The sequence below is a fragment of the Dermochelys coriacea genome, chromosome 6 (genome assembly GCF_009764565.3).
Source record: "Dermochelys coriacea isolate rDerCor1 chromosome 6, rDerCor1.pri.v4, whole genome shotgun sequence".
NCBI classification, from domain to species: Eukaryota; Metazoa; Chordata; order Testudines; family Dermochelyidae; genus Dermochelys; species Dermochelys coriacea.
Window position 1 is genome coordinate 21,945,346 of NC_050073.1, and position 24,850 is coordinate 21,970,195.

The 24,850-nt window shown below is 40.6% G+C and overlaps 1 protein-coding gene across 2 annotated transcripts in view; it reads left to right on the top strand.

Annotated features, from left to right (window-relative positions):
- Positions 1-24,850, top strand: part of KCNQ1 (potassium voltage-gated channel subfamily Q member 1) — a 553,100-nt gene that overhangs the window by 183,057 nt on the left and 345,193 nt on the right. Inside the window, exons 10-12 of one of the 2 annotated variants that reach the window (XM_038406492.2) lie at positions 2,992-3,130; positions 7,651-7,716; positions 14,759-14,879. In XM_038406492.2, coding sequence (XP_038262420.2) covers positions 2,992-3,130; positions 7,651-7,716; positions 14,759-14,879 — 326 coding nt within the window. The remainder of the gene's footprint in view (positions 1-2,991; positions 3,131-7,650; positions 7,717-14,758; positions 14,880-24,850) is intronic. The other variant, XM_038406493.2, reaches the window with a different exon arrangement.

The window sequence follows — 24,850 nt, forward strand, 5'->3', positions numbered from 1 at the left end:
AACAGGCTTGCTGAGGAAGTGAAAAAGAATATTGGGCTAGATCCTTACCTGGACTAGATAGGCATAGTCAATTAATGTCAATAGAGCTATGTCTGTTTGTAGCAGTTGAGGATCTGGCCCATTGTAGCCATGAAACCGCAAGTGATTTATGTAGGCAGTATGGTAATCTTGTTTTACCTTCCGAAAAATTATTTTGATTACGTTTCCTAATTTGCCTTTATCAGGCCACTTTTGTCTAGTATATAATAGCTGAATTAGGAGGGTACTATGATTCTTCAGCACAGAAGCCAGTACCTGTTTATTTTAAATGTGTTATTGAATAAAGTTTGTAACATATGTAACTCATTGCTGAATTAGCAGAGGTTTTTTTTTTTTTTTTTACTACAAATCAGTGTTTCAGTAATTATTCCAATATGCATGATCCTAGGAATTATCCTGTTTAAAAAAAAATCATCTTGTGAAATGAGCTAGCAATGATAATGAGAATACTAATCTAATATTTATAGTGCCTTTTCTTGAAGAACCCTAAACCACTCTGCATCCTTTTGCTGTGGGAATTTTGCAAACTACATACTAGAGAGAAGCTGAAATCAGAGCTCCTTCAGATTTCAGAGAGGGATTGGATTTCAGTCCTGACTTCCTGTCTCTACAGTTTTAGCTGCAGGGTAATTTTAAACTTGGACATGGTCTATTTTCAGGCTATGGTTCAGATGAAGCCAAAATCAAAAAGGTGATTTCTGTCATTTGTGACTGAGTGAAGTCTCACCAGAACCGATAAAACCATTAGATATGAACCCAAAACCTTTATTAAACCTTAACTGCATCTGAATACTGCTTATCTCCACTAAATATATAAAAAGTGAACACCAGTAGAAAAACTCAGATTCAGGTTTGGATTTGGTTGTGAAAGTTCAAGAAGTTTCAGATCTGATGTTCTGTTTTGGATTTTTCTCTAATAATATATACTACACACCCACACCTACACACACACGCAAATATAGAAAGTATTTAAGGTTGCAAAATCAAACACTCAAAACTCAGGAAATGCTAGAATTAAAAGTGCTTGTGCAACCTTAATTCTGTACCCTTGCAAATATGTATTATTGTATAATCTATGACCACATAATATTATTTCCATAGACCCCTGCCTGATTCAGTGCACAGGATAATGCTCAGTGAATGCAGCCAGGGTTGTGTATGAATGAAGAGGCTAAGAAGTGTAGTGTGGAGTATGAGGCTTGGCTCAACAAACGAGTTGTGAAGGGCATAGAATTCTTAACACCAGTTAGTAAAAGGAGATATGTCTACAATGCATCGTCTCCTGGCTTCTAGCCCAGTGCACCTTCCCATAGATAAAAGGGAATTTTGTTGGGAGAAAGCAATGGGAAAATTCATTTTGTCTGTGTCCTGCCTGTTTGATGGTTTCATTCTATGTGGCATGCTGAAGAAAGATAGAAGCTTGGATGATATGATATAACAAGCTTCTGGCAAGCTCTGTTGATCAAAACAGACTACCCCTCTGCTAAATTTCAAATTTGTGCCATACACTACTAGAAGCATTCGAGTTCAATAAAATCTTATCTTAACACTCTTTAAAAAAAAACCCACAGGAGAGATTTTAGGCAGCCTTCATATATAGGAATAACATCTCAGCTGAAATACAGCTGTTTTAGAAGTGAAATGTCATCACCATTTGAACAATGGAAAGTAACATAAATGTTGAGGACCATGAAGCATGTCCCCCATGGTGTAGCATGGCACTGCAGTCAACCTGCCACAGTTTCCCTCCTGAGTTTTCAGTGACTTCCTTGGACATCAGCATGGTTTCATTTGCTGAGGTGAGTTGGCCCTCCAGCTAAGTCACTCTGAATGCCCAGCTTCTGGGGCATTCAGAGTCCAAAGGAAAGTGCTAATCTTCCATCATGGATCTGTGCCAGGCACACAGTAGTCTCTAACCCTTCTTTTCCCAAGCTCAACTTCCAGCCCTCCTGGGCTCTGGTTAGTTCTTTCCTCCTCCCCTTAACAAGACTCATTGCACCCTCTACCAGGGTGGCAGCATAGAGGGAATCCAGACCCACCTTCTACAATGGGTTCCAGGCTCTGGGAGCCCTAAATAAAAGGTCTTTCTGCTCTCTGATTTACAGCTTCTGTGCCGCGAGGCAGAGCATCTTCAGCCTCCCTCCTGCCTACAGCTGACTTTTGTGTTTTCCTTAAAAAATGAAACTTTTAACCCACTTTTAACTTTTAGGCACCCCTAGAACTCCGGCGCCTCTAGGCATGTGCCTACTGTGTCTACTTGGAAATCTGGCCCTGCCTGTAGTCACAAGCTGCCCTGCTTCTTCTTCCCAGGCCTCTTATCCTCCCTGGGCTCAACCTGCTTTGCCCCTAAGACAGGGTGACCACAGCCCTCCTTCCTGGGGCTGTGCTGTAATCCTTATTGACTTTCCTGGCTTACCCTCATGGGGGTTCAATTTCTGCTTCAGGGAGCCTCCCTCAGAGTCTTCCTGGACTCTAGATTCACGAGTACTATTGCTTCCTCCCTTCAGTCATCCCGTGACTGAGCTCCATACAGTTGTTCTATGAGCTGAGTGTTAGTCACCTGACTAAACACCTGGCCTCCATTTCCAGCTTGACATCTGATTCTCCCATAGAACACTTTTCCTTAAAGGGCCATGCATTAGAACAGGATTTTGCTGATTCAGGCCCCGCTGCCCTTAAAGGTGACAGACTACAGATGGGAAATGAAAGACAGTACTATAATCCAGCTGGAAGGAGAATTCAGGTGCGCAGACTGCATTTACTCAGCTTAGAATTTGGCCAGGACACCAAGGTTATTATCCTACTCTTGTGTACATTGTCTTGCGAGTTTTTAATGAAAACAAATGGTCAGACTCCCCTCTGTGGTTAATCTAATCAAGTAAATTTCATTATTGAGAAGGCACTCTAGTGTGTGTTCTTACAAGAGATCTAATTTGTGTTGATATTTTTTAGGTGAAGAAGAAGTTTAAAACAGAGAAGGACAATGGACCTTCTTCTCCAGATAAAATGTTAACTGTTCCACATATCACTTATGACCACGTGATGGATGATAGAAAGTCTGACTTTAATATTGATGCATATGAAAATTCTGGTAAGAAATTCCTTTATAACATGCATTAAAATACTGGGCTATGTATTAATTATACAAAGGATCCTAGTTACAATGGTTAAAAGCATGTATGTGTAGGAGAGGGGATTGTGGTACTACCTGCTCCCTCCCCCTTTCTTAGGAGTCCAAACAAGGATTATTTTCTGTTTGGCTTTGTCCACTGGCTAGTCTTGATGAGGCCCAGTAGCTCTCCTCATGAAAATGCTCCACTGCAGATAGGAGAAACCTTCAACCTTGGCCTATCTGACAGGAGAGCTAAATTCTCTGCAACTGAGGCCAGAGCAACCCTGGTACTTAAGTCAATAGGAGGTACTATAGGAGGTACTCATCCTCCTCATCCCCCCATGCAGGGGACTGGACTAGATGACCTCTTGAGGTCCCTTCCAGTCCTACGATTCTATGATCTCTTCCCAGAATAAATTCAAGTGAGCCATATCCACATGTCCAGTATGCTTACACCCAAACTTTAAACAATGACCCATGGCTGCTTTGAAATCTGGTTTGTCACTGCAAACCATGTATGCCCTCTTCCCCTCCTGGGGTTGGTTTTGGAGTTAGAAAGCTATTAGTTCAAGTTCATATAATGTAGTATTATCATATCATCTAGCTGTTATATATAGGACTTTTCATAAATGCAGATGGTCTTCTGTGTAATTCATCAGTGTAGGTTTCTTTTGTGGGATGGAGCCATACAGAAGGAGAACGGAACCTGTTTTATAGTCCTGTTGCAATTAGAATCTTGTTGCTTTTAAAGTTACATAGTAAATTCATCAGTTATTTTACATATGATTTCTTAGTTACTAGCATATTGTATTAAAAGCTGTTAACTTATGTGTTTTAATTCTGGCCAAAAGAATGTTAACTGAAGCAAATGAGGTATAATTTTTAAAGGTATGTTTTACAGATCATATAGATTTTTAAGGTCTTACATTTTTCTTCAGAAAGTTGGCTGATTTTGTTTAAATTTAATGGTCATTAAAATGAGGAGGCGATTGCAGTGTTTATTGAAACCAGGCATATTTTAGTTCAGGCAGGAAGTCTAATCTCCTCATGTAATTCTGGTGCACTACAGTCCTGATCTGCATCTTTCCTACTTTTTCATTCTTCCTGGGCTTCTCCTGAGTAGCAATTGCCACTTAAACTCTGTTGTGCCAAACACTATTGTCGTTAGCAGGTGAACAAGGATAAAGTTGACTGTGTGGATCAACCATTGAGAAATATCTTCCTGCGAAACAGCACAGTGTGAGAGCTTTATGAATGCCTTCATTTGCCAAGTCCCATCTTTGAGATTTTTGGAGTCCCGAAATCTACTAAGGGGCCATATGATTTACAGGCAAATACTAGAGTCCCTTCAATATCAACTCTTTAGCTGTCAATCAAAAGTTTTCCTCTTATTTCTTCTGACACTTATTTTCTCTCCTTTTTATCTGTGTTCTGTCCTCTCAAAACTCTTACAAGTATACAGGACAAACAGGAATGTTCAAGTGGCTTGGTAAGTTGAGGAAAATAATTTTATATACAGCATGCCAGACTTTGACAACGTAACATAGTTTGCAGTGCTCTTGTATGTGTGTAGTACCTTGCTATAATCCCTTCATTACGCAAGACGCCGTGCCAGACAAAAATATGCATTCTCACACATCTGGTCACAATCACAATTTAATTAAAAGGCAGAATATCATGATGCTCTTTCATAAAATATTTGTTTATTAAGTAGCAGACACCCTCCATTCCTTTGCATCATTCATGACCAAGTTATCTGCCTTTCTAAAGATGACTAAACAACCAGCGATTGCACCCAAACTATTTCCTAAAAAATAATAGGGCACCGTCAAAATTTCCAGGCATAACCTTCTGTGGCATTCATACAAAAATGCATGTGTGAGTGTTGCATCTATAAAAATGCACTTAGGCATTGGCGAAGATGGATGGGCTCTTAATAATTAAATAATCCACTTTATCTTTTTTACAGAAAATAGCTGCGGTCTGGATTCTTTGTCACTTTAAGTCATTATGTCCATGTGCTTTTTCTAAGTATGCTCATGGTGGAGCTTTCTTATGAGTGTTTCCTTATACCCTTTCAATGAGTGATTCCGACATATTTTTAGGGTTAGAGCAAGGGCTGTGCCAAACCATCAAGGCTTTAGTGAGAGTACCGTGAGGCCCCACTTACAGTGGGGGCTGTCTCTGCAACCATTGAAGACAATGGCAAACAGCCATTAATTTAAGTAATAGAGAATTGAGTCCAAGTACTCCAGAACTTGGATTATGCTGTCCAAAAATATACAGGGCTGAATTCTCTACCTGGCCCACACAGAACTCAGGCACAGTGGTGATGCAGGGCCAGTGGGGAGATGACAGGGAGCTAATTGTAACTCCCTGATTTTCCTCTGCCCAGCCCTGGTGCAACTTAAAGATGTAGGGGGGATGGAGATGTATATTTAATTTGCACCCACAAAGAATCCTCATAATAGAGCCCCTCTCCCATACCTTTTCCCTCTTTATCCCAAACTGTGCAATTCTGGTGGTGGAATAGGCAGAGGAGAAGAGGAGTAGGAACAGACAGTCACCTCTGCTTGCTTTAAGTCACAAAGAGATTCCGCCAACACGGGAATTGTCAGAGAGGGCTCTCCAACAAATATAAAATCATTTTGTTTTTCCTATGCAGGCATAAAGTGAACTCAGTAGACCTGAGAATCTGTCCCCCAGTGTCTTCAAAATGGTTTTAGGGAAAAAAGGAAGAAAGAGAGAAGAGAAGTATATATTTTGTACCTGAGTCTAGCCTGGATACAATTATACAGAAAAAAAACTACTTTACAATAACATTAAGGTTGCAAAGTGAAGCATTCCAAAGGGAGGAAATGCCAGAATTAAGGTTGCCTGTGCAACCTTAAATCAGCCCCCTTGTGCGAATGCATTGTGGTGCAGTCTTTCATTACATGATCACATACCATTTTTCCAAGCCCAACCACTTCCAATTCCTGCTTCTGGGCTCCTTGCCTGAGTCCTAATCTTCACCCCACACTGACTCACAGTACTCATCTCCCTGCCAGTCCTTGCCTGATCTTTGTCCAACTTGTCGTCTTCCTGGTTTCCCACTCCCTGATGTCATTCTTCACCCTGTGTCCTTGGCTCCCAGTCTCTTTGCACAACCAGTCTTAGTCTGCCCCCTCCCCTCCAGCCCCCTATGTCTTGACTCTTTTCCTGCTGCATTTGAGTCATGCTGCTTCCTCTTCCACGCTGCCAAGTGCCAGCAGGGGGAGCTTTGAGAATATGGGAAAGATAGTGCTTTTAGTTCCAATGCCCAGCATTCACAGCAGCCCCTGGCAGCTACAAGGAGCAACTGCACAGATAGGCATACTCAGTCCCTGCAGCACCACGCTGCAACATGCTGAATTGTTCTGTGGGATGGTGCATGTGCAGTCCAGTCACCACGTAGGAGCAGTAAGGGAATGGAGCATGCTCCGGGCAGACGGAATCTTTGGAGAATTTAGCTGCCAAACGTCTCTACTGTGAGCATGACTGAGATTTTGGTGGTATCTTATCAATTGGGCAGTTTTTCAAGGGAACAGCAAAAGACACATCCCTAGCACTAGGAGGACACACCACTGCAAAGCATGGGAGGTGCCACAGCTTGTCAACAAAACAACTGTAAGAATGGTTTGAAATATGGCAAAACAACATATATTTTAGCTAATCTCATTCTTGGAAACAACTGCAACATTTTGGCTGAAACTTCCCCAAGAAATTCAGCCTGAGGCAGACACCTAGTATAGGAAATTTCAGCCCAAGTGGTTAAAGTTTGGCAAGGATATAAGCAGTTGAGAGCAGGTTGTTATAATGGGAAATGTCCACCTATAATATAATTTACTAAAGAGGCAAAAAATGACAGGAAGTTACACTATGACCTCCAAGGGCCAGATTGAGTCTGGTCCTTATTTGGTTATACAGCTGTGAGAGGTAGCGCACAAGGAGACTTATTTTGCTTGCACTTGTATGGACTGCAGAAATGTCAGGCAGAATTACCTTCCTGTGCTCAGGGGAATAGAAGGGAGGCTCCATCCCTATTCCCTGGGGCAATGGCTCCACAAAGGGAACAAGGAGAAGGCATAGCTATGACCACACCATGCTGCAGAACAGGCTAGGTGCATGAAGGAATATTAATCTCCAGCCCGCAAGAGTTTAGTAGTAGATCTTCTTCCACTGTGCATGGGGAGGTAAAGGGAGGCAGAATGCCTCCCCTTGTGGGGACTTAGTTTCAAATGATACTAAAAAGAGGCAGAAAATACTTATCAAAGCATTTTACTTATATTTAATCAATAGTAAATGAAAAGATTTGTGTTAAAACTCCTTTCCTCAGTGGTTTTCCCTTTTTAATTTTAAAGATGACAGGTGCCACACAGTCTCTGCATTAAAGACAAACATGTTGCCATCTCTCCAGCTGTCTCTTTTTTTCTCCTCCTTTCTTTCTGTCTCTTGTGTGCATCTTTGCTGTGACTCAGACCGTCAGCAATCCTGGGCATCTCTTTCCGCAGAGCAGTCGTCCTCCAGTGCTCCTCCTTCTCCAGGTAATGCTCCCATTTCAATGATCCATCTCCTTTGCAACTGCCAGTAATTCAATCTTTGCATTGCAAAGTTTGGACTTTGTCTATTAGCTCAGGTAAAATTATGTTTTTTCCTTTCTTCCCCCCCGAAATTTTGATTTTTTTTCCCCATTGGAAATTTTAATATTGAAAAATTTCACCTGAAAACCAAAAAATCGAAATGTTACTCAGAAAGCAGACACTTTTAATTTAGTTGAAAAACAGTTAAAATGAAAAATTTTCAAACAGCCCTATAAAAGAGTAAACCTATTTGCCTGTTGTATGTAAGCTGATGGTAAAATCATGAAACCCAAGTTGATTGCTTAAAATATCCTCTATTAGTAATATATTTTAAAACATTTTTACTATAGTACTTAGGTATCCCTATGCAAATAACAGAGTGTTGGAAAAATTCCTGTATAAATCTAGCGCTTGCTTCTCCAATCATTGGGGCATTTAGGGTGGTGAAAAGTTGTAAATTTTCCAATTCTAATGGTTATATTGTTTTCCTTACAGCATAGACTAAATGTTCCTTGCTGCCTCTCTTGTCTATTTTGTGCTCTTGTTAATTCATGAACATTGATTCCTTTCTTTACAAAAACATCCTTTTTCTTTTTTTACATATCTGTAAAGAGTAATATCTAATACCTGAGAGGAAGGGTGTCCCTGCTCCTCCATAGATTTTTCTATGTGACCTTGGGCAAGTCATTTAAAACTTTCTGGGCTTCCATTCCTCATTTGTAAAATGGGGGTACCACCTATTTCACAGTGAGAATAAGTACATTAAAGATTGTGAAGTGGTGAGAGATTGCCACATAATTTCCTCAAGTTCGAAGATCAAGAGACAACCATTTACTGATTTAGTCTCACATTAGGCTTGTAAGTATCCATACCATGGGGGAGTTTGAGCAGGGGAGACAGTAATTCATGGTTTTGTTACAGATTTTTAAAAACATTTTTTTTTAATTTATCTGACCTTCTCCAGGGTTCTTTGGTCTGGAATTCAGGACAGTTTTTTCACTAGATCAGGTTTGCTTCTCCCTACTTACAGGAAGCAGTGGTACAGTGCACCAGGTCTAGGGAGTAGAAGTAGGTGCTTCAGACCAGGACTGGCCATGACCTGTCCCTAAGTAGTTTCCAGAAAATTCCAGGGGAAAGAAACAGGCAATAGCTTCACTTTAAAGCAAATATAATGCTCATGTTACTATCTTCTTGTTACTCTCAGGAGAGAGTATATTCTTATATTTTTCAAATCAGTTGGAGCTCCTTAATTTCTTCTTTCCTTTTTCGTCTGTCATTTCTGTCCCTCTCTGTCTTTAACAGAAAAGCAATAATTGTAACAATCCAACAATTGCAAATCCTCTTGCAAGCAATATCTCATGGGGGTACAGTATAATGAGTGCTTGGCAAGCACCGCATGTGGCTTTAAATTTGATAGCATTGTCGTTAGTAATCAGAATGTGTGAAGCGTCTTTTAGACTTCTTAGGAAACTGGTGAGTTTTCATTCCCGCCTGGGAGAACACCGAATGTTCAATATTTATTTAGTAACAGCCAAAGGAGTCAGTTTAACAAAAAATCTTTAAGGCCCTGTAAAGTTGTACATTTTCAGCTGGAATTCTTCTGCTCTTTTTCATAACCTTTGTCCTGAATGTGGCTGTGTTAATCCAACGGATATTACTCAGAATAAAAAGCTGATGCTGAAGTTTGCTATTATTTGCTATAGAATTCTCATTGCCTTAGTGCTAAAATTGGCCCTAGAGTAGAACTGTGGTCAAGGAACCCTGCTTTTAGGCAGCTAGTAAAACCTTGCTGTATTTTTGAATTTTTCCAGATGTTCCCAATCTTACTCCCCTTGAAGTCATTGAAAGCAAAACCCTCACTAAGTCCATTGGGAGCAGGATTGTGCATTTGATCTACTCCTTACAAATAAAATGGTCAAGAATTATGAGTTGATCCCTCCCTACACCACCTGATTTGGGATAAAAGCACAATAGTCGATGTTGTACAGTCGTCGAAGGAGGTGTAAATTGACATCATACATTAATTTCAGGGTTATAAATCTTCCAAGGCCTGTGTGCATTGTGAAATGTTTATGAATTCTGGGATACAAGGCATAGCGGACCTGTGCCTTTAGTTAATGCTCTAAAAAAACTGCATTTATGTTTAGTTATGTATTTCTGTGTTGTTCATTTTTCTTTGTGTTTTAATCTTATTTCTGCATGTTGCTGCTTACTGTCCGACTGTTAAGTGCCTTGACAAGTATGAGAGATGCTCTGTAAATGAATAAAGAAATGTTTCATAGAATGATATAGCTAGTTGCCCAGGATACAGTTGCTGTAAAGTGGCCACCACTATCAACATTTATACAGTTATTAAAGAATGTTGTTTGATGTTATTTACTATTATTTGTTTGTATAACATCGTGCACATTTATGGTGCTGTATAAATATAATAATAATAAAATGTGACATATAAGGAAGTTCCATCACTGAGTGTTAACCATGGGTAAACATTCACTTTGTAATGTCTGCCATTGTAATTATACTCTAGAAAGTTGTTTTAAGGAAGAAATGTGAGGTAGAAATTACTTTGAGAGAATTAAATTCTGACATTGATTATGCTCATATATTGTTGCCTGAGCATAAATAAGATTGGGAAATGGTCCATAGTGTGTCAGACAATATTTCTTGGTATTACATCTAAAGTGTCCATTGCTGTAGCATCTCAGTGTTTTTTATTTAAATGCTCAAATATGAGGGATGCACACAAATGGGAAGTAGGTCTCTACTTCCTCCTTCCCAGAACAATGATCATTTTAACACAAATGGGCTTGAGTGCCACCAAATGGAAAATTTTGTATTAGCTACCTGAACTGGAGGTTCTTGCATAGCAGCTTCTCCTTTGCTATAGGATTTGGCATTAGGGTGTCATATGAAGGAGAATCCGGCGAACTACAGACTGGTTGGCCTCACCTCAGTCCCTGGAAAAATCATGGAGCAGGTCCTCAAGGAATCTACAGTAACTCCTCACTTAAAGTCGTCCCTGTTAACATTGTTACGTTGCTGATCAATTAGGGAACATGCTCATTTAAAGTTGTGCAATGCTCCTTTATAAGGTTGTTTGGCAGCTGCCTGCTTTGTCCACCGCTTGCAGGAAGAGCAGCCCATTGCTTCTAGCTGGTGGGGACTTGAAATCAGAGTGGACCGGCAGCCCCCCTATCAGCTCCCCGCTCCCCTAAGTTCCCTGTGCGTCAGCCGCCCAGCAGGCTATCAATTGCTGGCAGTTCAGCTGTCCCTCCCCCCACTGCCCTGTGCTGTTCCTGCCCTCTGCTTTGGAGCTGCTCCCGGGAGCCTCCTGCTTGCTGTGCAGGGGAGGGAGAAGAAGGGGACTAATGTCAGGGTGTCCTTCTCCCCCCTACTCCTACCTCCCGCTTACCCTTTCTCCATATAGAGCAAGGTGGGGACAGGCAGAGGTGAAAGTAAGCCGGTATGCCCCGGTACGGCATACCGGCAAGAGCCGGTGCACCGTACTGGGGCAACCTGCCTTCCCCAGGCAGGGCCACTCTAGACACCAGTAACACAAGCAGGTGCTTGGGGCGGTACATTTCTAGGGGTGGCATTCCGGCGCCGGCCATGCTGCCCCTAGAAATGTGCCCCTGCCTCCCCTGCTCACCTCCGCCTGCTCCCCTGAGTGCGCCGTCACCGCTCCGCTTCTCCCCTCTCCCTCCCAGGCTTGCCACGTGCGATACAGCTGTTTGGCACAGCAAGCCTGGGAGGGAGGGAGAAGAAGCCGAGTGGCGGTGCACTCGGGGGAGGCGGCGGTAGTGGAGCGGAGGTGAGCTGAGGCGGGGAACGGTTCCTCTACCCCCCCGTTACTTCCTGCATCCCCCCATCCTCACTCACGTCCGCTCCACCTGCTCCCCTGAATTCGCTGCCTCTCCCTCGCCTGAGAGGGAGGGGGGAGAAGTGGAACGGCGGCGTGTTCAGGGGAGCAGGCAGAGTGGAGGTGAGCTAGGGCGCGGAGGGGGTTGCAGGGGTGGGGAACCGCAGGAAGCAATGGGGTAGGGGGGGAATGCTGCATTGCCAGGGGGAGGAGGTGGGGCCATGGATTTGGGGAAGGGGCAGAGTTGGGGTGGAGCCAGGGGCACAAAAAAAAGGTGGGGGCAGCCATAAATTTTTTTGCTTGGGGCGGCAAAAATCCTAAAGCCGGCCCTGTCCCCAGGGGGCAATTTAAAGGGCCTGGGGCTTCCAGCAGTGGCTGGAGCCCCAGGCCCTTTAAATTGCTACCAGAGCCATGCTACTCCATGGCTCCGGGGGCTATTTAAAGGACTGGGGTGGTAGAAGCAGGGGAGCTGCAGGCCCTTTATATAGCCTCCAGAGCCCTGGGGTAGCGGGGGCTCCAGGGGCTATTTAAAAGGTCGGGGCTCCAGCTGCCTCTGCCACCTCGGTCCTTTAAATAGCTCCTGGAGCCCTGCCACTTCCCCAGGGCTCTGGTGACTAATTAAAGGATGGGGCAGTAGAAGCAGGGGAGCCCTAGGCCCTTTAAATAGCCCCTGGAGCCCCAGGCTGCTGCTGCTACCCCGGTGGAGGGGGAGGAGGAGGAAAAGGGGGAGGCATTTACCTTACAGGGTGGGCTGGGTCTGGCTCTGACCCCCTCAGCCCCACCCCAGGCCCCACCCCTTCCGGGGGCCAGAGCCGGCCCCAGCGTACCGGTAAGTCACTCGACTTACTTTCACCCCTGGGGACAGGACAGGGCTCAGGACAGAGAGAGCTGGCCACAGCTGCTATCTCAACGTCCTGATCTTTTTAAAGGCAATGTACTTAGAATAGTGTCAGCGTACTTAAAGGGGCAATGCACATCTCTCTCTCTCTCTCTCTCTCTCCCACACACAGGGTGTGTCTCTCTGTCTCTGTCTGCCATATATATATATACATACACACACAGAGTATAAGTTTTAAACAAACAATTTAAGACTTTACACAGCAATGTGTAGCTTGGCTGAGATGGTGAAGTTAGAGGATGAATGAGGGTGGGATATTTCCCAGGGGATGCCTTATTGCTAAATAATGAACTAGCATTCAGCTGAGCCCTCAAAGGTTAACACATTGTTGTTAGTGTAGCCTCACACTCTACAAGGCAGCACTAAAGGAGGGAGGAGAGACAGCATGGCAGACAGAGACAGAGACACACCCAGTGTGTGGGAGACAGAGAGAGAGAGAGAGATGTGCATTGCCTCTTTAAGTATGCTGACACTTTGTCTGGTGAAATTTTTTTCACCAGACAAAGTGTCAGCGTACTTAAAGGGGCAATGCGCATCTCTCTCTCTCTCTGTCTCTGTATATATGTATATAGTATTTTGTCTGCTGAAAAAAATTTCCCTGGAACCTAACCCCCCCCCCACCCTGCATTTATATTAATTCTTATGGGGAAATTGAATTCACTTAACATCGTTTCGCTTAAAGTCACATTTTTACGTTAAGCGAGGAGTTACTGTATTTTGAAGCACTTGGAGGAGAGGAAGGTGATCAGGAACAGTCAACATGGATTCACCAAGGGCAAGTCATGCCTGACCAACCTGATTGCCTTTGATGATGAGATAACTGGTTCTGTGGATATGGGGAAAGCGTGGACATGATATATTTTGACTTTAGCAAAGCTTTTGATATGGTCTTCCACAGTTAAAAAAGCAAGTTAAAAAATTATGGATTGGATGAATGGACTATAAGGTGGATAGAAAGCTGGCTAGATCGTTGGGCTCAATGGGTAGTGATCAACAGCTCATTGTCTAGTTGGCAGCTGGTATCAAGTGGAGTGCCCCCAGGGATCAGTCCTGGGGCTGGTTTTGTTCAACATCTTCATTAAATATCTGGATGATGGGATGGATTGCACCCTCAGTAAGTTAACGGATGACACTAAGATGGGGGGAGAGGTAGATACGCTGCAAGGTAGGGATAGGGTCCAGAGTGACCTAGTCAAATTAGAGAATTGGGCCAAAAGAAATCTGATGAGGTTCAACAAGGACCAGTAGAGAGTTCTGCACTTAGGACAGAAGAATCGCATGCACTGCTACAGGCTGGGGACCAACTAGCTAAGCGACAGTTCTATAGAAAAGGACCTGGGGATTACACTGGACGAAAAGCTGGATATGAGTCAACAGTGTGCCCTTGTTGCCAAGAAGGCTAATGGTATATTGGGCTGCATTAGCAGGAGCATTGCCATCAGATTGAAGGAAGTGATTATTCCGCTCTATTCGGCACTGGTGAGACCACCTCTGGAGTACTGCATTCAGTTTTGGGAACCCCACTATGGAAAGGATGTGGACAAATTGGAGAGAGTCCAGTGGAGGGCAAAGAAAATTATTAGGGGGCTGGGGCACATGACTTATGAGGAGAGGCTGAGGGAACTGGGCTTGTTTAGTCTGCAGAGGAGAAGAGTGATGGAGGATTTGATAGGAGCCCCCAACTACCTGAAGGGGAGTTCCAAAGAGAATGGAGCTAGGCTGTTCTCAGTGGTGGCAGATGATGGAACAAGAAGCAATGGTCTCAAGTTGCAGTGCGGGAGGATATTGGTTGGATATTAGGAAAAACTATTTCACTAGGCGGGTGGTGAAGTTCTTGGAATGGATTACCTAGGAAGGTGATGTAATCTCCATCCTTAGAGGTTTTTAAGGCCTGTCTTAACAAAGCCCTGGCTAGGATGGTTTAGTTGGTGTTGGTCCTGCTTTGAGCAGGGGGTTGGACTAGATGACCTCCTGAGATCTCTACCAATCCTAATCTTCTATGATTCTATGATCAGATACTGAAATTCTTGTGAAAGAAGAGACTTTCTAAGTCTCAATTTACTTTCATTGCACCCTTACTTGTTTACAGATTTATTCTAGTATCCTTATTTTGTTTTTAAGTCTATCTTGTTTGTACCTTTTGAAATATTATAATATGTCCTCACAAGCAGTAAACCTGTTGTACAGCCTTTTTAAAAACAACTACATGATACTGCTCTAACCCTTATCTGATTATTTCCTCACAGTGAAAAAGAGTCCTGCATTTTTAGATGTGAACACAGTACCCTTCATCAGGACCAACAGCTTTGCAGATGAGCTTGACCTGGAGGGTGAAACATTGCTGACCCCAATAACTCACATCTCACAGTAAGTCACTAACTATTGAATCATGCAGTCACTGACTTTAGACAAGTGCGGTTAGTGTAGTTGGAGGAGCTGAAATATGGCACTGATAGGGCTATCTCAGATATTTGTGTCAAACTGTTTTACCTTGAAGTTGGTATATTCTGTCCTGAGTGCCAATAAATCTTAATGTTGACTTAAAGAATAGTTCATTCTTCTGTGACTTGAGGTTCTGTTTTTTAGCTAATGTCCGTGGACAGCTGGTGGTTGATAGCCTCAAGATTTTCCTAGAAAGATGCTTTGTAAAGCGCTCTTCTATTGAGAATTATGTTACACTCAACACCATTATCTAGAGAAATGTCCCCAAAATGTGTGTCTTCAAGTGTTTCTTTCCTGAAATATGGGCCCTTTGTTTTCAACTGTAACCCCGTAAACGTGAATCTTTCAAGGTGACACACAGTAGAGAAAATTATTGTTTGTGCCTTTTATTGCTGCTTTGTGATGTGTAAAGGTAGCCAGAAAAAGGGTTGCACTTTTTGTTTGTTTCTTTTTTAAAGGGTTCTGTTTGTTGGCTATGTTAGAAATATTAGTCCCGGTCTTCCTATTTTGTACTAGAGGTTTCCTCAGAAGAGTGGAGATTCAGTGGGATTATGATATTACAAGAGAAAATGGATTGAAACCTGAGCAGTTTGAGAGGGGAAGGGATTTTTAGTGAGAGGGTTTAAAACTCTTCACATTGTTTTTTGTTTTTATTAGCACCTATTTAACTCAAACTCCTGACAGATGCTTGGGAGAAGCCTTTTTCTTCATCCTTGCAGTAGAGGACTGAGAGATTCTCCCACTCCAGTTCACAGAGTACTTCAACAAAACCAGACAAGAAAATTATTAACTACTACTTTGCCTGCTGGTCTCTGTGTATTCCATGGTGGGTGTACACGTGTACTCCATGTGCCTGGAGTCGGAGTATTCTTGAAAGTGGTGTCCGTTGGTCTACACTTGCGACTTCGTTCTCCTTGTGCCTCCAACTGAGGAGGTAAAGGACAGAGCGGATGGACCTCCTCTCCAACTCCATCTTAACCACTGCATGGCCTGAGTCAGAACAGTCAGAGCCAGGTTGGGGGGACCTGGCCTGACTCCTGTGCCATGAGGTTTGACTTAGGAGCGAGGGAATCTACTCCCACAGATCCCCTATTGGGATCTTATCAGGAAGGCAGGGAATGCTCTGATAAGGAAGAGAAAGACCTTTGTCTAAAGTTGACTTCAAAAAGGTCTGATCCAACCCAGCCTAAGTTGAGCACCTTGAAGTCTTTAAACCATGATTTGAGGACTTCAGTAGCTCAGACATAGGTTAGGGGTTTATTACAGGGGTGGGTGGGTGAGATTTTGTGGCCTGCTTTGTGCAGGAAGTCAGACTAGACAATCATAATGGTCCCTTCTGACCTTAAAGTCTATGCTTCTATGAAGATCTTCCTGTTTAGCCCATGAGGATTTAGAATATCTTAAGTCTCAGGGTCATGACAAGAAAGTCCACAAATCCAGGGCTTTGTCGGAACCGGACTGTGCTCTGGTAGCAACACTGGAAATGATGGCACCAATAAAAGGTGATCATTGGGAGATTCAACCACTGATGGTACGGGCACTGCCTCTCCCGACAGTCGCGCAACAGACTCTAACTGCTCCCCTTCCCCCACTAAGTAAGCCTCTTTTGCGAGAATGGTAGAATTTTACTGCAAACAAAAGGTCTACATTGTCAGCTGAAGTGTTAAACACTCATGTATTTGTAGGAGGAGAAATGTGAGAATCTTGTGCCGAAAGATTTCTTATTCGCTCAATCAGAAGGAGGAAGTAATAAATTTTCATAGGTCTTCAGACAGGAATAACTGCGGAGCAAAACCAGATCTGACATTTTCTTTTGCATATTTTGTTTTAATTCACCACCTGAGTCATGGACTTGTTTCTTTTAAAATAAGCTTTGGTGTCAAGATCTTCTGAGTATCCTCCTTGGACTTGGGAGTCACTCAGCAATAAAATGCTATGCTTATAATTAGATCACTTAACTGGTGTTACATTTCAGAAAGTTTTTTTACTTTATGAAAACTTGCAGCAGAATTCCTTTGCATGTATATGTTCATCAGCTGAAGATCCTCTCATTACATCAGTATCCTCGTTTGTTAGCAGCATGCTTGTTTCTCATTTTTTACTTCCTAATTCCTCAATCAGAATCTGTGGTATAATCCTGCAGATGCTCTAGTTGTGAGTGCCAAAGTTTTGCAAAATACACCTCTTTATATGATTATGTTAACAATGAAAGACAGTTTTCTAAAGAGAGATAGAAATGGGTAGGATTTATTTTTCCTTTAAAAAAAATCTTGTTTCAAAGTACCAAGGAGGTAATAGACAATGGATGTTAACAGATCTTTAAAGTTCTGTTTCACTTAGACATTGCGCATATCACTTATAATGCAATGCATATATGTCCTGAAAAACATAATGTAGTTCTAAAAATGAGAGGGCATCGGACCAGGAGGAGGATTTGTACATTGAAAGGTTCACGGTTTTGTACTATCAAGTAATGTGTTGTGTATGTCAAGTAATGGATCTGATCAAACATTTTTGGGGGGACACCCAAAGTATTTACACTTGGCTTTGCTAGTGAAACAAGCGGTGTGCTTATGTGGATTATTGAAAAACAAGCTGCTGCTGCTGTGTTGCATTTCAGTATGTACATGATACTATGATCCTAAGGCAAGTTATGGTACTACTAAACTTTTGATTGGACTTTTCCTTGTGTTATTTGGACACATGCTTCTTTCTCATGCTTCCCTTCAAAGACTGTAAGGAGCAAATGAATATAAAATGGTTACATCTCATCCATTCCATGTGTAGGACCTGAAAGTTCGGCACCCAGATATAATATTAGACATGAAATTTAGGACTGCGCAGTATACATACTGTCTAACAAGTGCCCCACACCCATTATACAATTAAAAACAAAAGGTCACAGATTTTGGCATGTGTATGTCTTAAGTTGCTAGAGTTGAAAATTATGATTTATTTCCCAGGGAATCCAGAGATGTGCTTTTTTTATGCATTTGTGACTGTGATTGTGAATGTGTCTTTTACTTCCTTAAAGTCCATTTTTTAACATATATTAAAAAAGTAGTGCTTCATATTTAACCGTCTGTATTGATACTGCACCTATCATGCAATTATGTACTCCAGAATACATTACAAAAATATCTAACTATGAAAACTAATTAGTGCGGAAAAGTCAGATCAAATGAAACTGCAGCTTAGATTTTAATAGCAATCCATATTCTGAAGAAGAAACAGTGGTGTGAAGACCATTTCAGAGCCCAGGTGCATAACAAATAGCATCTCTTGATCCAGGGATGCATGGATTTGGAATTAGTAAGAATATGTGCTGTTGAATTATAGACCCCTCATAACATATAAGTTAGTTTCTCCAGAAGACTCTGGAAATGGGCCCCAGAATAGATTTTGATTCTATAAGCCACAAAAGCATGAGTAAGACTTGCCCTCTTAATTGGAGACATATGATTGGCAACATACCTGGAAATTGATTTTACCTCAGAGTATAAAAATACTTCCTTTTGACAGGCAATGTAAATCCTGTGGCAAAAAATGTAGGTTACCTACTGTACTATTAGCAGAAGTACTTGGCAACATTCATATTAAAAAGAATATGGCTACATTTCTATTTGTCTCATTTACTTTGGATGGATAGAAAGATTTTGTAACCTTTGATACCTCAGAATCTCTAGTATTGCATTTTTTAAGATGCTAGGCATATCCTTAAAAATCTCTTTACAATTCATAAATATCTACGGTCCCAGCCCTGCAAAGATTTATGCACTTAGTTAACTTTAAGCAAGTGAGCAGCCCCACTGAACTTAATAGGGCTATTCATGTGCACAAAGTTAATTGTGTGTAAATCTTTGTGGGATTAAGACCTAAATATATATATTATAAAAGTAGTTCTCTGGAGATGAATAAGCTAATTACTGATGCCCATTTCTATGATCTTTCCGGGGGGCGGGGGATGTTGCATGGGGAAGGACTGCTGTATCAGGCTATTTGTTTAGAAAACTCTAATTGAAAAATTCATAAATACTTGAGAAAACAGGTATACAAGGTTAAGTTTGAGCCTCAGTCTTCAACCAAGTACATGGTTAACAAATTGCAAATATAGTCTATAACCAGGCATAGAAATGTACAATATGATTGCAAGGTGATTCCTTTGCTTGTCTCCATCTTTTCATACCTTGAGAACAAGAAAGGCTTCATAAGCAGGAACATCCAGTCTGAGATGCCACAGTCCCTGTGTGTGTGTGTGTGTGTAGCTGTAAAATCTCACCTCTAAAATGAACCTACTGAGCAGCATAGCAATGTATTAAATAGAATATTGTTCAAAATTGTGTGTTTCTTGGATATTTTGACTGTTTACTGAACTTTGTGGGCAGTGGTTCTTCTATTTAAAAAAATGTAAATCTCAGCAATAGTAATAAATAGTTCTTCTTTGGACCTGTCCTTTTCTTTTCCTCTCTAAATGGCACATTTCCCTATCCCCTTCTGCTCCTCTTTGTACCCAGTGATTTGTTATGTTTTAATTGTACTTTAAAAGGGGGAAAACAATGACAAAAACATTGTTACTCATAGTTGAGGCTCTCCCACAAAGGGATTCGTTCTTCTCATGTCAGTTTCACATGTAAATGTCATTGTAATGCTTTTTTTACCTTCACAAATCACATTAGTTGAAACTATAAAAATAAATTTATAAAACTAAGCACAGGAAAATAACCCAAATGAGTAAAACAGATGGGCAGCAGGGAGACTGGTTGTTTTGGGTATTTCTCCCCCCTTTTAAATTCCATATTCCATTAAATTCCATCCTGATATAGTTATAATTCGTGACCTTATTTAGGGTTAAAACAAACAAAAGTGGTGCTGTGAGTTATCTCTGAAGTGGTTTTCAATTCCAAATGATCTGAAAAATAAGATCATTTCCCTCATGTATTTTTTCATGCTTCTATTTGTTCTAGCTTCCCTCCCCTGCACCCTCCATTCAACTGCTAATCAGCTAATGGACCATGTTTACCCAGTTCTGAGTGTGTAAATAGTCAGTGATTTTCCAGTTGTTAATAATAATCTTTAGGTAGCTGACAATAAGTCCTCAGTCTTTTCACAGAAGAGCCTGTATTAATGGGGAAAAGGGATGATTTATATACTCTTTAAATATACAGGCAACTGCAGGTGAGATTGAATGACTTGTGAAGAACATTGTCTGATTGCAAGAGGAAATATAAATGTTACTTGGATGCTAGTTTCTGTAGAGTGCTAGTTCTGTAGTCAGCATATAATGTATTGGCTAATAGAGCTTGGTTTGATAAGTAGAAAAAAAGTGCAGAAAATTTAATCTGTTTTTGTTGAAATTTAGGCTATTGGATTACTTGATCCAGTCTCCTTTTTGTGACTAGTCTGTACACGGCTGAGGTACTACTGACTCTCTCTCTTCTACATCCAGAAGAGTAGGCTTATATTTTTGGAGCCAAACATCCTGGGTTCTTTTCCCGATGGTGCATGTGCCTAGTTTAGCTGATGACCAGTGTCTGTGTGTGTATAGAACATATTGCTGGATTTGAAATCCTGTGAACCTCAGATACTTGGGATGGTCTATATATAACTGTCTCTCTCTGTGATCAGATTATTTCTAGGGCTGCTCCATAAATTATACAGGATCATGGAGATCTCTAATTAGGCCACAGTGAGGACTTTTAATTGAAACTAAAAGACCAGGGTTCTACCTTCATTAATGTGTGTGCGCAGATGACTATTATATATGTGTCTACAGCACATGGATTCAATACAAGTGGAATTCTCATTGCTAGACACATTCAAACATCCTTAAAGGTCAATTTCTGAGCTAGTAGTCATGTGATAGCTGTAAGAGTAATTTTTGTTAATGAAAACATCCTGTGTTTAAATGTGAAGTAAAACCTAGTATTAATATTATATGTATAAGTATATAGTGACTACATGCAGGCAGGAAACAGTCTTCCAATCCCATGAAAACTTTTGAGATCTAGAAAAATGTGTGCCTGTCCCAAATTGGGATGAAAAGTCAAATACTCAAAATTTTTCACAAACTGAAAATAAATAAATAATTGGTTCAGGACAATTAAGAGGTTTTGTTTTGATAATTTTGTTTTTTATATCTATCATTTTTTTAAAAAATAATTAATTTTACTATAGCTTAAATTTCAAAGCAAAAACTCATTTGGAACTGGAAAACCAGAAAATTTTGTTTTGAAAATATCAGAGTGAAACATTCCAGCGATTTCAAAACTTTTATTTTTAACTGAAATTTTTGTTAAAAATAGTCCTTTCCTATGAAAAATTTCAGTTTTGGATAAGCGGCGTTTTCTGATGCAGAAACATTTTTGTCAAAAAATTCCATACTAGCACTAATAAAGACCATGATTTTCAAAAGTTGGAGCCTAAACCTAGGCTGCTCAGTCTAATTTAGACACCTGAAATAAATGGCCTGATTTTCAAAGCTCCTGTTGGTCTCAGTGGGACTTCTAGAGTAGTAATGTGATAGTCAACATGAGTAAGGATTTTAGAAAAGAGCATAAAATGAACACCAACTGTCGTAAGAATGTATGACCTAACGCTACACTAATATAAGGTTAGTTTGCTTAAATCTTAGTCTCCGAATTGTGAATATAGTTGTTAATATAATTCTTTGACATTTCTCCCCCTCCATCTTCATTTTGGAAAGAATATCACAGACATAGAAGACATAAACGAATAGCTTACTGCAGTTGTTATTTAAAGCAGTTTCCAAACTTAACCATCCATGTTATTAATAATGCCTTGCTTTATTAAATAGTGATGATTCTAAAAAACCTGCATGAATTTTTTAACTCCTATTTTGCATTTCTCTCAATTTGGACAATGAAAATGATTTGTCAATTTCACTTCCTAGTTCCTGGTGATAGAGTACTCAACATACTGTTTTGGTGTTCATGCACTAGTATTTTATTAGAAGTATTCTAGTACATAATATTGCAGTGTCTGGATTGGTGGTAATATAGGAGAATGTTTGTATTTTAAAAAGCAAATGTACAACTCTTCTATTAGAATTATGTAAAAAAAAAAAGGAATGTTATGGAAACATTTCTGTTGTTCTGAGCATTAGTAAAAGTTTATTTTTACAAAAGCTACACTTTGGACCAAATGTGACCTGCCATAACCTCTTTAAATAATCAGTGTCTCAGATATGAAAGTGTACTTGTAAACATAATTTTATAAATAAATAACTGATGTTCACACTTCAACTATAGGCATGACTTTTTAAAATCCCTGTGTACTGAACAGTGCAATAAATACAATAATTACATATGTTAATAAAGTAGTTTTATCATTTTTAATACCAAACATCATCAAATAAAGATGAAAGAAGAATAAAAATTGAATTGTGAATAATCCAAATACATTTTTATTACAGTAAAATACATTTGTTAAAAAAATCTGGGGTTGGACATTTCAAAATATAATTAAAATAAAAATAAAAATAGTGCTTGTAATGTTGATGGTGGCATAATTACTATTGTTCTGTCATTATATTATTTTTTGTACTCATATCTTTGCCATTTTTTATTATTAGTGGGCTCTGTTTTCACAACCAGTATTTTGTCTGCTCCTTCATTTGAGAAGTAAGTGCATAGTGTCCAGAACAAACAGTGCTGAACTTAGTCTTATATCTGTCTCTTTTCTATAGGTTTATCAGTGAACGGAAACCCTATTTGCATTGATTTGATAGTTCATATTGTAAAAGATTCCTGCTTTTATCTTCCTCTTTTATTTCCAAAGGTCCTTGTGAAGTCTGAGCAAATATTGCTTTTTCACTTTCGAGTGGTCAGAGCTAATGGCAGACTTCTTCTGTCACCAGAATTCTGTTTGAAATGCAGCTAACAATATTTAAATCAGGATTTGCACAGGGCCTGTTTTATCACTAATTGCAGGGCAGTCTGAAGAGCAGCAAGCACAGCTGTCGCACGTAATAGACACTATAGTAGTAAGAGCAGGGCTTTGTTTTTTCTTATAAGCATGGCTGGTAATTATTCTTTGCCTTTATGCCTCCCCCTATTTTATTTCCTTTCTAAAGACACATCTTGTGTGCTTATGTGTATGTGTTGGCCAGTTTTCTTTTTCTCAGCTGTTTGATACAAAGAATCACTTTGTATCACAATCTCAGACTCTGCCCTAAATATTGCTAACAACTTCCATGTATTGAGTAATCAGCCACAAAGGGGGAGATACGTTTCATTTGAGATATTCTGTCTGCCTGGAAAAAAATCTGGATGGGCCTGTGCTTTGGTTAGAAATAATCAGAAATATCTCATGTATGTAAGACTCCAGCCACACTAGGGATGTGATCCTCTGGTCTGTTCCAACTGCTTTGGGGCCATTCCAGGATATGAAGTATCCTTAGAGCTGGCCTAACAAGCCATTTGAGGATTCCCCTTGAATTAGGGGATCTCTGAGCAGAGTAGCACCACTGTAGTAGCTCGTGCACCACCATTCCTTCCTGGCCCTCAGTGCAGGGGGTGTGATGGAGGAAAAAGATGGAGAAAATACCCCAATATCTTAGTGACCCCCAGCTGCCAAATCAGAGTGGACCTGAGGTGTCTCTAATTTAACTTGGAGACTGTTGGTTGCATCCCCTTGATCTGGGGGCTCTCTGGCCTTGGTGGCTTAAAGCCACTTGTCAGTCCTCCCCATGAGCTGCGCTGAGCACAACTTGTCTGCAGCTCAAAAACTGGACCTAAAACTTTAAATAATAAAATATGAATTTTTAAATAATTGTGCAATGAAAACATGTCAGCATTTTCTACTAGTATTATTCACAGCAAATTGTTTGCTCCTCAGTATCAGAAATTACCATCTGGAAATGTAGTTCAAGATCAAGGTTGAAATCTAAGCCCTGTTGAGGTAAGTGGGAGTTTTGTCATGGACTTTAGTAGGGTCAGGCTTTCACCCCATGGTTTGAAAACCTTTTCCAGGAAAACAGGGTTGGTTGGGGTGAGCTGGGGGTTGGTTGAAGAGATTTACCAACTTTTGTAGCTTGAACTGCAAAAGTATATTTGGAGCCTGCTACATGTTGCACAGCTGTATCAGAGAGTTCTGTCTTATCCCAAGTTTACTACTACTACTAATGCTTTCACTTATTTGAGATCTGTCATCTAAAATCTTTTACATATTTTATTAAACTTTGTTTAATTAAGCTTTTTAGGAGGTAAGTAGTAATTATCCCCAGTTTACAGATGGGTAAACTGAGACATAGAGATGTTAGCATTTATATGCTATTTTTTACAGATTATTATATTCACCCTCAGCATTGGGGTATCTGAGGTCCTTCCAATAAAGCAATAAGAAACATGACTAAAGTGTTACAGGAGGGTTGATCTTTCTCTCATCCTCTACAAAGGGGGAAAATTGTATGTGCAGTGTGGTGGTTGGTTGGTTTATACGTACACTGTGCTATAGGAACCATTAGGTACTCTAGTTGGACCTGGTGCATAAAGCAGGTCATGGAATTTTATTGAGTTATTCCTGTACTGAGCCCAGTGCATTTATGATCAAAGAAATATGCCTTGCACTTGAACTTTTCTTCAGAAAGCTTTACAGGGGAAAGAGCCAGGATAAGAATCCAGCATTCATGACTTCCAGTCACTCACTCTAACACTTACTGTACCTTTTTCCATCATGTGCAATGGAGACCATTTTCTTTGGGTACCTTGCTATTATTTACCAACGCTCAATAAAACAATGGATGCATATAGTTCTGTCTTTTACAATGCAAGCTATTGTGAAATCAAAACTTTGTGGAAAAATGCTAGAAATTTGCCACATATAAATTAAAGAACAGCACAAGAGAATATTAGTTCCCCTGTGTTGTGCTCACCTAG